General features: G+C 35.1%; 1 protein-coding gene across 1 annotated transcript in view; it reads left to right on the forward strand.

Annotated features, from left to right (window-relative positions):
• The first annotated feature begins 4,527 nt into the window (after positions 1-4,527).
• The window catches only part of LOC131047782 (probable methyltransferase PMT12), a 38,276-nt gene continuing 28,592 nt past the window's right edge, over positions 4,528-14,211 (forward strand). Inside the window, exons 1-3 of the mRNA XM_057981566.2 lie at positions 4,528-5,643; positions 8,636-8,785; positions 8,936-9,206. Of these exons, the coding sequence (XP_057837549.2) occupies positions 4,903-5,643; positions 8,636-8,785; positions 8,936-9,206 (1,162 nt within the window). The 5' untranslated portion in view covers positions 4,528-4,902. The remainder of the gene's footprint in view (positions 5,644-8,635; positions 8,786-8,935; positions 9,207-14,211) is intronic.

Raw genomic sequence — 14,211 nt, forward strand, 5'->3', positions numbered from 1 at the left:
TTTTCTTATGGAGAGGAGTTTTCTCCCATTGGGGTTTTCTATTTTTCTTTGTTTGTGAGAGTTGCATTAGCTTGCACATGAGTACTTGATTAGGCCTTTGTTGTTGGGACTCATTTATTCTTTCATTTTGCATTCATCATTAGATTTTTAGCTACTCCTTAAGTTAATCTTAATGGGGGGTGTTGGAGTAATTAGGATAATTTATCCAATTATTTAATTAATAAGGTCCTTTAATCATTTTTTTCACTTAAGCTAAACTTAGGTGATTTTTACTTTTATTAAATTAGGCTAATAATATCTTATGCTCTTTTAATAATTATGATTGTAACACTTGGAACTAGCTAATGTAATCTTGCATCATGGCTTCATTTGTCCTTTTATAAGGATTCATTCATTCATTGTAATCATTATCTTTTTCTACAATCAATACAAAATTCTCAGTCCGTGTTCAACAATTTATTATTTCTTGATTTCTATATGTGACAAGTGGTGTGCTTGTAGATGATTATTGGCTTGCAAGGTTGAAATCATCAACTTTTACACATTAAGTTCATTAGATGGTAGTATAATTGTGTCTGTGTATCTTTGTGTGTTTGGAGTCACACCTAAATCTTACTCAATACAAGGGGGCCTATGAATCATTAAACTCTTTCTTTCTAATATGGTTAAAATATATAAGCATGCATGCTATGCTTAAACTTCCATCTCTAAAATAGTTCCATATTGCGATGTCCTTATAATTGTAGAATAATTTTAACTAATCACAAAATTTAAAATTATGTACAATTATATTTACCACTTATCTCATCCTAATCTCCATGATAACCATTTTTCCAACATATTAGTAGTGCCCCTCCTCACAAACTTAATCTTCAATAAAATAGATTATGATCAGCTAAACGCCAATTATTGAAAGTTTATGAGGCATCAAAGCTAAGGGCTACAAAACTAGTAAACACATCACAATTGTATAATTGAATTGACCACATTCATATGAAAGTCATAAAAATCCATGCAATTTTTAGGTGCCAAGTAAACTACATAGGAGCCTTTGTCATTTACTTTTTCTATAGAGATTAGTTTTTAATTTGAGTCAATGTCTCATCCTTAAGGGGTTGCATTTCCTTTTTTACAATCAAATTTCCCTAGGGAAACAAAGAGAATATCACTAACTTATGTGTATGAATAATAAATGAGGGATTTAAAGGGATATTAGGAGTTTTGAACATGGTAAAAATGAGACAGTTCTTGATGAAGGTCCTCAATAATTGGTTCTAACTCATCACTAGACTAGTCTTTAATGTTGATGAGACTAACACATTATACCAAGTGATCTAGGCTAGTTACATTGAGTGATAAAAATGACATCTTAAAAACTAAATATTTAATCTTAGCATCCTTGAGCTCATCATGGATATTAATAAGGGGATGTGGATTCAAAGTGTCCCTACATAAAATCCACTTTTAAGGATAAGAATGGATATAAAATAAAAATCTAATGATATGATAATATAATAATAATAATTTGATACTAAAAGCTTTTTCACTTTTGTAAAGAGTTTAATGGAAATATAAAAAAATAAGAATATATTAAAACACAATAATATAATAATATTTTAATAATAATTTAATAATAATATAATATTAATTACAATATAATTATATAATTATTTTTTAAATGGAATATTGTGTACTTTACCCATATTCCTCTAAAGATAGGTATGCTAGTTACATCGAGTAATAAAAATGACATCTTAAACCCTTAATCTAGTTAATCTTAGCATCCTTGAGATCATCAAGGATACAAATAAGGAGGTATGGCCTTAAAGTCATTATAATTCTTGTCAACTTGTCAAGTCTTCCATATCTTAGAATTTTCTCGAGCAATTATGGGGGAATCTGCCATGTGCAAGCCCATTTTACGATAATTCCTTATTTACTTGTGATTTATTCTTCTATTTTCTTACAAATTTTTAAATAAGATATTTTATTATATTTTTTAATGTATAAATTCTAATATCTCATTAATATTTAATTTATAAATAATTAAGTGGTATCCATTCTACCAAACTCAGTGAGACTAATGAACAATTGTATCCATATAATATTAGGCCTTAACACTAGAATAAAAAACCCTAAGAATGTAATTACATAGAAAAACTTAAACTTCTATTTTTATTTTGTTTCTATTGAAGCAAAGCATACAGAACTACAAAAAATAAGAGTAGCAAATAGGTTGTTAAATAAAAGAAAAGGAGATGAACAATTCTTGTTGGCAACAACAATGAAGGAAATCTGAGAGCGGGGCGGGGGGGGGGGGGGGGTGTGAATCAATTTTCACCGGATTAAACAAATTAAGCACAATCTCAAATTTGATCAACTGCAACAAAAGAAAGATAACAACAATAATAGCAACACACATAACACCAATATTTTTGACGTGGAAAACTTGGTTAAGGGAAAAACCATGGTGGAAACCCACCCACATTAAGATGATACTTTGCAGTAGTATGTGTAAATATTACAATGGGGAATGCACATGCATTTAGGCACACTGCCTAGAGCTCACTACTCAAAATATGATAACCCAGAAGGATCCAACCCTTAGGGAAGGTTCACTACCTTACAATAATATTCATAATATGGATTACATGAACTGCAATGATAACATCTGCTAATGCTTGATGACAGTTCCGATTAAGCTCATTTGTCTTCTTTGCAACAAGCTCTGCTCATTACACCACATCGAAAGATGAATTCATTTGTTCACACATATACTACTCTCTGATAATGCAGACACACCAACAACCTCCAAATTATAGGTATATAACACCTATTTATATAATTCATCAACCTTGACTACAAGGTCGACCAAAACCTCAACCCTTAATTACAAAATTACATCACACGACACATAAATAAACCACCAAACTAAAATAATGACATAAACAACATAACATGGACTTAAATCAACTCCTCGAACATGCATCATCACCAGAGATCTCACCAAGATCAACCGTAACACGCTATACCACCGAAAAATATTGCATAACATGAAGAATATCACCAGACCCATAAGATCTTCAATAACAGGCACAAGGATTAATGCAGACCATCAAGACAAATAGGACATGACTAGGAAACACCTACAAGCACATTACAACCATCCGCAATAGTTGCACCAACACCACTTATTGAAATCTTCATCGATCAACACACCAACACTCAAGAACACTTATCAACAACATTTTGGACTAGAAAGATGACTTGCGGAGCACCAAATCATGAATTATCTGAACTGAAGATACACATGAACATTCAAAATACTCTCCCAAATCCGCAACCAAAGATCTAATCACACCGAAACACAACATATTAAATACCAAACTTTGCCAACCACATAAAAGAAGAACAATCTTCATACCAGAATCCACAACTTGACCAAATCACCACATTGCATCATGAAATCAATAAAGAATGAGGTATCTCTAGTTGATTCAACATCCCAAATAGATAAACCAATAAGATCAACTCAATGCAATCACCAGATCACCAAACAACTCTCTACAACACCCAAACATAGGAATATATTGACATCAATGATAACAACATATCCTAGCAGCAGCAATATCCAACAAATCTATATTACATATCAAGAAGTATGTGTAGCAATTTTCAACCCTTACAAATAGCTAAATGGGCAACCCTGAACATAAAAAACAGTCTAAACAAAAGGCTGATTAGAATCAACGTACATCGTGACAAAACAAAGGTCTCAAAAAGGTCTGTAAATCTCATCATAGTATCATTACACAAAAGAACTAGAACAATCACAATAACAACAAAATCAAACATTAAACTTCAATAACCATTGCATTTGCTTGAAACACAGGTGTCTTTCTCATGAAGCTGGAGAATTTGATATTTGATGGTATCCAGTTGCTGAGAAGTCTTCACCTGTTCTTTGTGCACCCCTTGCATTAGAGAGCACAAATAGAGAAATTGAAAGATGTCAGATTAAAACTTTAGCGCTTGTGCTTCCGGATGAATAATTTGCTATGAAAAAATTGCCAAACATTTGATTTTCCATATATGAAGTAAAAAAGTCCGTTTCATTGTGTTAGCCACAACATTATCATGTAAGCCAAGCCCCAAAATAGCTTGCCTCCAACTTAGAACCTGACCAAAAATAGCAAGGAGATATTTGAAAATTGTATTCCACTTCGTCTTAGCCCATGAACAATCCCAAAACATAATCTCATAATACTAAAGAATACATTAAAATAGATAATTTTCATTAAAATAAAAACTATATATATCTAATTTAAAAAAATAATAATGTAGAACATGAATTGTAATTTGGAGTATAATTTCCATATAAATACTACAAATTCTCCTTTCAAAACAATCAGTCAATAGTTTTAAAATATATAAAATTGAATAATCAATGAGACCCTTTTTAAGCGAAACCCGCTTAAAGATTTCAACTAGTCCCCGCATAAGACCATGACCTAATAGATAACCCATTTTAAGCCAGATTTTGATGGCGAAAGATCAATTTTAGGCCGTTGCCCGTTACAAACCAAGCAAACGAATTCTTTTGCATACCGACCACTGGAATTCACTGGCTGTGTCATTGAATGACAGAGAGATCGGCCGCATTGAACCGTAAGAGGCAAGCTTAAGGAGATTCGAACCACCATCATTGCTGCCTGATTGACATTTGCTGCATCTTCATAATTACGATGGAAAATAAATGTGTCCAGCTTGTGCTTAACACATCATAATGCTACACTTGTCATTTCGTGTTCTGATTTGTAGGTTTGTATGCGAAACGAATTTGAGAAATACAGAGTCTGAAAGCAAAAGCAAAGGTGGAAGAAGAAAAAGAAGAGAGAAGACATGAAAGAGAAGGTGGAGCTCAAGAAGCCCCTGGCATTAAAGATCTTAGCGCTTCTGCTTGTGGCCACCGCCTGCTTCTTCCTAGGCAAGCGCTGGGTAACAGGATATGATCAGGTATTAGTGGTTACTGCTTCGTCTCGTGATTCCGATACGAATTCCAATTATGTCTCTAGATCTCCTTCTGTTGTCCTTGTCCCCAATGCTACTCGAACCTATGACCTCTCATCTTTCAACATTACCACAAATCCACCATACCCTACCCCTCCTTTACGCTCCTCTTCTCCTCCGCCTCCGCTTCTGCCACCGCCTCCACCACCTCTTCCGCCCCCGCCTCCGCCTCCGATCTCCACTACTCTAGGCGTGATGGGTCCTGATGGGGCAATGCAGACCGATTTCAAGATCGGCAATGATGATGATGGTGACGTTGATGGCGATGTCATTGATCCTGATGTCGATCCAATGCTGAATACGACTGAACCATTGGAAAATGGGTCGCCTAGTAATGGTACCAGTTTTACCGGTTTAGACATGGGTGTTCCTAAATTCGATCGCTGTCCTGCAAACATGAGCGAGTACATTCCCTGCCTTGACAACCTGGAAGCTATCAGGAAGCTCAATTCTACCGAGAAAGGGGAGCGGTTTGAGCGGCGTTGCCCTGACCAAGCTTTGCGGTTGCGCTGCCGTGTTCCAGCTCCACAACATTACAGGCCTCCCATACCGTGGCCTAAAAGCCGTGACGAGGTATGTCTTTATCTGCTTTTGAGAACGGTTAAATTTCTACAACACTAGTTTGGTAAATTCACAATGAATATATTAGTAACAAATTCTTTGAATTCATCTGCAATACATAGATATCTCACCGTCGGTACTGAAAAGATTCTTCTACAATTTGATTCTTGTAAAACTTCCGTTTCGTAATATTTTCCCTGCTCGAGTCTTTTGAGCTAGGGTGCATTTTCATGGATATCATATAATTGTAGGGAAAACTTACTAAAATAGTGTATAATCATTATGACCTACTTTGATTATTTGTGGACATTGATATAATTACAGTGAAACATTCTGGAACACTGCGTCTTATTTCAACCTACTTTGGTTACTTGTGGGCAGTACTATAATGACATTTCAAACACTGCACATACTTCATAGCCTACTTTGTTTATTTGTGGACCTTAATATAATTACACTTGAAAGCCTCTGGAAACACTGCATATACGCTATGACCCACCTTGGTTATTTGTCAATACTAATATGATTACGTTGACAACTTCTGGAGGCATCACATATCCTTTATGACGTACTTTTTAAAATTCTAATTACAGAAAGAACTTTTGGAGATGTTGCATAGTCTTTATGATCTACTTTGGCTAATTGTGGACACTATCATAATAATGTCGATAATTCTGGGCACTGTGTTCTTTATTAGTAATTCCTAGCGTTTCAAGTCCTTATCTGGAATCCTTCCTCATGAGAAAAAGGGATGGAAATTTTGCAGAGAAAATATATAACATTGAACATGATCTCCGTGAGGTATTTTTTACAAAGGCACATGCCTCACGATGTTCCTTCCACAGTAATAGAATTTCTTACTTTCTCACTCTTGTTCCTTAGATGATGCAATCGATTTCAGTTTTACCTTGATTTTCGATCTGATAAGCAGGTTGTAATGTTAAGAGTTTGTGGGATTGCTATTATATGTTTAAGATAGTCTGGGCTTGGAGTTGATCTAGGATACTTTTGGAGGAATGAGATGCATTTTACAAGTATGAAATAGCTCATTTGAAACATTTGTAAAGAAATAACAATTTGTAAACCAATAATATTGGCTGAAATTGCCTTTGAACGAAAATAATGAATCTAAAATCTTTTCATTTAGAAAATTTATACCTAAAATATTGGGGTTATCTTTGGACATAAAGAAAAATTACAATTAGTTTTTTCAAATTCTGGCAAATCTATTAAGCTACAAGATTCCCTTTTTTCATCAAGATTCCCTTTTTTCATTTTTATATTGAGCTTCTGACTCAAGGGCAAAAATACTTGTACCCACTAATTATATTCGTTCAAATATCACACCAAAGGTTGCATTACACAATAAAATAAGGTCCTGCTTATCTGCGGAATTCTAAAAAATATCTTTAGCATCAATAAATGCTAAATCAAGGATGTGTCCAAGCTAGTTATGTCAGCATAGGACCAGGCAAATACATCTGGATAATCTCGCAGTGTTACATAGATGTTTTCTTTCAACTCAGTATCTAAAGTGGCTACTATCTGGGTGAACTTTCTGTCTCTGTACATAGATGCATGGGCTGTAATTTAAAGAACTACAGAAAATAGTGAACGGTATAAGTAATTGTAATGTCCCCTACTAGGACTTGACCTAATCTGCCCTGAAATTCCTCTATTAGGGTTTGAATAATGCTGGGAAATGGAAATTGTTACCTCAGTATCCTGATGTAGGGCCTGCAACCAGGTTAGTACCACAAGATAAATAAACATATAAACCAATATTGTACAAATAGGAATCTAGTATAAACCAATATAAACCAATATTGCATAATTATTAGGCCATATATGAAAATCACACAGAAAATACTGAGAAGGAGGGGGCGGGGGGGTGAATCAGTATTTTAACATTTTAAAATTTGAAAGCACATAGAATGAAATGTAGAGATTGGGCATAGACACAAGATCACCAAATTTCACGTGGAAAGCCCTTTCGGGTAAAAAATCACGAGACACAATAGCTTTCATTGACAAGAATTGGGCACCAATCCAGATTACACAAGTGAGCACCAGCACTCCTTGAAGCGCAAAATGCAATGATAAAGCACCTACTCCACCAAAATAAGGCACCAACCTCAAAATCTCTGAATTTTTTTTATGGCTACAAATTCTGCATCATTATTTATTCTGTTTGGTAACTTAATGGAGCCACCCCAAACCAATTTTCTTGTATCATTTCTTATTATGAATCCTGCACCGGACACACACACACACATATGTATATATACATACATATGTGTGTGTATGTACACACACATATATATATCTACATGTATATATCTATATATATACACACATGTATATATATACATGTATACACACAGACACATACATGTCAAGGTTTGATTCATGCATAACAAGTAAACATTGTTATGGTGCTGTTTGCAAAGATAAAGAAAAAAGGAAGCAACTCTAAGGGTGTACTTTGCAATGAACTATGAAGTTAAACACAAAGTATGTTTATATTTCAACAACCCACTGTGATAGGTCCTACATACTAATTTGCTTTGTTATAGAGGACACGAAAGTAAATCATCAGCATCACCTACTTATGCTAATATAGGCAACAAGAGTTTACATCTATATGGAATCATTATACGGACACCAACAAACAGTTGTAATCCATCAAATTGAATATCTATCATCTGATTGTTGGGGATTTTCTGATTCCAACTCTTCTTTAATTGCCTTTTATGTAGTGTGGCATACATCCATGGTCAAATGTTGTGTTGGTCTACTACTTTATATATGCAAGCCATCTGTCACAAAAACTTCAATCTTTTAAGTTTATTTACTAAATTGCTTCAACACTATGTTTGTGCATATGAGATCTGTAATGATGGCACCTTGCCTAAAGTAAGATCACATTCTATCTTTTGTTCAGCCATACTTGGTTCACTGATCAATACTACTTCTTTTGTTTGTTTACAACACACAATTTCAGGTCTGGTATAGCAATGTCCCACATACACGACTGGTGGAAGATAAAGGTGGCCAAAATTGGATTGAATTGCGTGGAGATAAATTTACATTTCCTGGAGGTGGAACACAATTCATTCACGGGGCAGATAGTTACATAGATCAGATGGCTCAGGTTCTTAGAAAAGAAAACTTTTTATTTTTTATCCCCTCAGTTTTATGTAATTCTTTTTACTTTTTAAAGCATTTGTGGTGGTACTAGGTGAATTGTAAATCAACTCTAGTTGAGCTCTGAGTAGTTTTGTTCAATTATCTGTTCTTGCAGATGGTTCCTGATCTGGCTTTTGGTGTTCATACCAGGGTTGCTTTGGATGTAGGATGTGGTGTAGCCAGCTTTGGAGCCTTCTTGCTTTCTAGAAATGTATTGACCCTTTCCATAGCTCCCAAGGATGTTCATGAAAATCAGATCCAATTCGCTCTTGAGCGAGGTGTTCCAGCTATGGTAGCGGCATTTGCAACACACCGCCTTCTATATCCAAGTCAGGCTTTTGATCTGATTCACTGCTCTCGCTGTCGAATCAATTGGACTCGTGATGGTATGCTATTGCTGCTTCTTTGTTCTGCTTCATTTATAAAAATATGTATTTACATGATTTTTGCATTTGTCATGGCAACTGCAAGAGAAACTGAAGAATGATAAAATATTAGGAATATGCATAACTAATTATTAAAATAACTAAATGCTCAAAATTTGAGATGTTGAAGTTTCACATTAAACTTTAAATCCATACAGTTAACGTTTCTATTCCCAAGCATTATGTAACTAAATATCTAACAGATACATAAGGTACACAAATCTATTTCTTTTAATCAATTGGATGACGAATCTGCACATTTAAGATTTGTCAAGAATGTTAAGTAACTCCACAAGACCATATATCTGTATAATACCATAATGCAGTATAGGATAGTAGATTGCAAAAAGGTTTGTTAAATTCAAAATCAATAGACTGTAAAGTGGAAGATATAAAGAAAGATGTGACTGAGTTATTTGATTGTTGTCTTCGTGATTTTAGTGTTGCTTTACCTTTTGTGATTACACCTTAAAGATTCCTTCTGTAAAGTGGAATATACAAAGAAAGATGTGACTGAGTTATTTAATTGTTGTCTTGTGATTTTAGTGTTGCTTTGAAAATTGTGATCACACCTTCAAGATTCCTTTTTCCTTTTCTGATTCTTTTTTCTTTTTATGCAATAGTGCTATGCCCTAAAAATTGGTTGATATTTAAAGGTCATTAGTTTCCAAGGCCTCAATCATGGTTATATCACATTTACACATGGTAGGTAATGTATAGCCTTATCGTTAAGTAATAATCCTCCATAGTTTTTAAAGGGTGTAAATTGGTTAATACAACAATTATACTTTGGGATTTACAAAGTTATTTAGGTAAAAGTGTGTGATCCAAAACAGATCATGCAAATTAATGGAATCATTTTTTGTAAGTTTTGGCATTTCTAAATCATTGAAAACCTTGGCTAATTGAAACAGTTGGTTCTACATATGCTATGATGTGCCACTGCAAAAGACTGGCCTTGTGGTGTGGATGAGCACCAAGGGTCTTATGGGACGGGTTTTGTCCTTTGGAGGGAGCATTAGGTAGCCCACATGGACATGTAGAGGCCCCACCATTTGGATTGGGTAGATTCTTGTCAACACGATGGAGGAATGTTTGTTGGGCCTGCCCATGACACTCTGTAGGACCCGACCTTGAGACCTCGACTTTGATAGCACTTTGTTCTGCCATTGTGCCAAAAGATTGGCCTAGTCATGAGGATGAGCATTAAGTGAGGGGTTTCATCCTTTGGAGGATCCACGAGGTAGCACATAGTGAACATGTGGAGGCCCCACCATTCTGAGCAGGTTTAGGCCTGCTGGAATGATGGAGGAATGTTTATTGGGGCTTGGTATTAGAGTTGAGGTCTTGATGTCAATTGTCAAGCCCTATGTAGTGTGGTGGCTATCCCCGACGGATGTTCCTCTAATGTGCTAGTGGACATGCACACAATCTGGATGGTGGGTCTCCATGTGTCCATTGTGTGCTACCTTTGCTACCTTATGGATCCTCCAAAGGATGAATCCCCTAAAACCCTTGGAGTGCTCATCTCACCACTAGGCTGGTCTATTGGTGTAGTAGCACATCACATAGGTGGCAATTTTGAAACTATTGCGAGAATTTCAAAATTGCCCTGATGTTATCGCAATTACTAGTCTGTCAAAAGATATTGGGCTTTTGCAAGAATTTTGAAACAAAAAGATGCCTTTTCCTCTTTAGTTTCTTACCTTGGCAACCTTTCAATGCACAGGAAGGATTTTCCAGCATCTATATATTTATTTGAAGAAGGCAATTGTGGGCATGGGAGGTAGAATTGAGTCTTGTAAGCATTGAATAGAATTGATTTGCTTTAAGGCAAGAATATTCATCTTTTTCCAATAGTCTGTTCCACCACAAGAGGCTGAGACGAATCTTAGTTCCTCATAAAAAATGTCTCTTTTGCATGTCAAAAACTTTCTTTCTACTTTCCATGCTGCTTACACATGGTCTGAAGTCATTGAGCATCCAAGTTGTGCAAGGACAGCCAAAAGGCCCAAAACCATTATTCGATGAAAATATCTTGCTACGAGCTGCAGGAAGCAGTTGATAGTGAAATGTGATATCCCACATTGAATAAGTTAATTCCATGCTTCAGGTCCTTGAAGGCACTTTACAATTGACTTAGCTGTCAGGCATTTCCCCTTAAGTTGGGGGGTCAGTGATGTCCTGGTAAATTTGTTTCATTGGCTCTCTTTTTTCAGCCTGTATATTTAATACTTCCAAAATATAAAATACACACCTTGTTGACTGTCCCAATTGGCCCAAAGAAAATTAAAGATAGACAAGTTGGACCAATTTGCCATGGCTGGCTTTGAAAGGAAATTGATATGACGGACAATATGTGTGAGTAGTAGTGGACTTTGTTCATGATCTACATCTGTGTAATTAGAGATGTTTTTAATTTTTTACTTATATTATTGGGGATCTATCAAAGGGCCCTAGCTACAACTGTAACAGTACAACCAGCTCAACATCATATCAGAATTAACCATACATATGTGAAAACAGCATGACCATCTCAACACCATAAAAGAATTAACGCAATTAAACTAACACCCTGCAAACCTGGCATATAGTACCTTCCACCTATAATATACCATAAACTGAAACTGAAACACAAACACATAGAACAGGGCAGAGCAGAACGATACCACGTAACACAAAAACTTTTAAATACCAGGCCTATACAAACAGCAATAATAAGTAATGCCCTATGCGGCACAAACTGAAAAGAACAATATGACTATTTGGAGGTTCTGTTTTACATCTTTCATCACTATACCCATTCACCCCATTGCTTGACATGGGTATCGCATCTAGGAAGGGAGCAAAAGCCCCTATTGCTGGCATTGGGTCCTAAAACTGCTGTGCAATAACATTAGACATATTCTTAGTTTCAAGGCCAGGGGTTGTCATTAATGAAGGTAACGGCCAATTGACAAGAGTAGATAAGCTCTCCTACACTTTTGGGCTCAGCTTAAAGCCAGGAGTGTGTTTTTAGAGGTATTTTAAATATGATTGAAAGTGCTGAGAGACAGTGCAAGGTATGAAGTTTACAGTTGTATCCATTGTAGGTTTAGCCAAAAGGCTGTCACTAGGTTAAAGGAAAATTGACTATACAAAATATCCCTTACATAGATGATAGTGACATCATTGTACCAGATGCAAGATGAAGGCACAATGGCATGATTGACAAGGCATTTACTCTATAAGGCGCACAAATGATATTTCTTTGCTTAAATTGTTGAATCATGGATTGCACAAAGGCTAAACTCAATTTAAGCTATTGGTGAATTATCCCAGATCGCTGCTTATTTGAGGGGTTACAGTCATGATTAACAAGAAAAAAACAGTGAAGAAAAGCATAGAAGAATATATGTAACAAAATGCATCAAAGATTAATCAAGCGTAGAACATACTTACTTATTATCCAACATTATACTGCATAAATCCACATGTAAGTAACAAATGATTATCATAAGGTTTGCAATGTTTCAAAAATGCTGTTACATTTATCAAATTTGTATTACATTGTAATGTCCCCACTTTGAAATAGATTTTAATGGTAAATATAAATAGTAAAATTAAAATTCAAAAGAATAAAATTAAAATTAAAATGAAAATATAAAAGAATATAATTAAATATAATTAAAATTTAATTAAGTTAATGAATGGTCAGAAGGCATGAAATGATAAGTTGCAACTCTCCCAAAGATGAGGTATAAAAGGGAGAAGAGAACTCATTTGAAGGGGGAATAATATGGGAATCAGAGCTGCAGATCTAATTTAAATAAAAGTGTAGACCTGATTGTGAAGGGTTGTGTCCCTTTCAAAGGGCAGAGATAATGAAGAGTTGCACTCTTTCAAAGGGTGCTAATGGTGAAAAGGTGTGTCTCTTACCAAAAGCCATACATGATGAAGAGGTGGGACCTCTCCCTCACATTGAGAGATTAAAGAAAAGGAATCAAAGCATCTAGGGAGAACACTATCGATGAGATCAGAACAGAACTGTTGTTAAGTTACAGGCATAAACATTTGTCTAACAATTATTAATGATATTAATTGATTCCTATTATTAATTCTGATTATTTAGTGATTACTATTATTAGCTGACTTTTATTATTAAGTATTCACATTAAAACATTTATTAATATTCACGATTTATGAAGGGTTGCCGTTGTTGAGAAAAGCGATGAAGGAAATGCAGCGACCTTTCAAAGGGTTCGTTGCCTGTAAAGGACTTGACCATTGATGGTGGTCTTACCACCATGATAGAAGAGGTAATCAAAGGAAATAAAGGAAGAAGTAAGTAATAAGCCAAAAGCCTAATACCTGCTACAAATATACTCAGCCATATATCCTAACTGGTATGAATTCCAGGAATTATATATGGAAAACTGTAGATGTATTAAAATTATCTGCATATTCACAGTATTAATACCTTGCATATTTATGACTGATGCTGATAACATTCTGCATATTTGGTTGGCAATATATTCATGTTTATGAATCTGGTCAATGATACTGCTGAACACTATCTCTAGAGGGAGAACTGTTATAAGGCACCCTACATGATAATATTGGGTAGGGAGAAGTGTTATAACTATAAGACACCCTACATGATAATATTAGGTTTGGAGAACTGTTATAACTTATAAGGCACCCTCATGATTATATTGGGTAGGGGGAACTGTTATATAAGACCCCCTACATGATTATATTGGATAGGGGGAACTGTTATATAAGACACCCTACATGATTACATTGAGTCGGGGGAACTGTTTTATAAGACACCCTACATGATTATTTTTGGTAAGGGGAACGATTAATTGAGACACCCTACCAAATCTCGTATCACAGCTCACTATCCTAACTTATGTCTTTATCTCTGATATTATACATATTTAATTCTGTATATAGTTGCTTATATGACTATTCCTTAATGTAA

This window comes from Cryptomeria japonica, chromosome 8 (genome assembly GCF_030272615.1).
Source record: "Cryptomeria japonica chromosome 8, Sugi_1.0, whole genome shotgun sequence".
In the NCBI taxonomy this organism is placed as follows: Eukaryota; Viridiplantae; Streptophyta; class Pinopsida; order Cupressales; family Cupressaceae; genus Cryptomeria; species Cryptomeria japonica.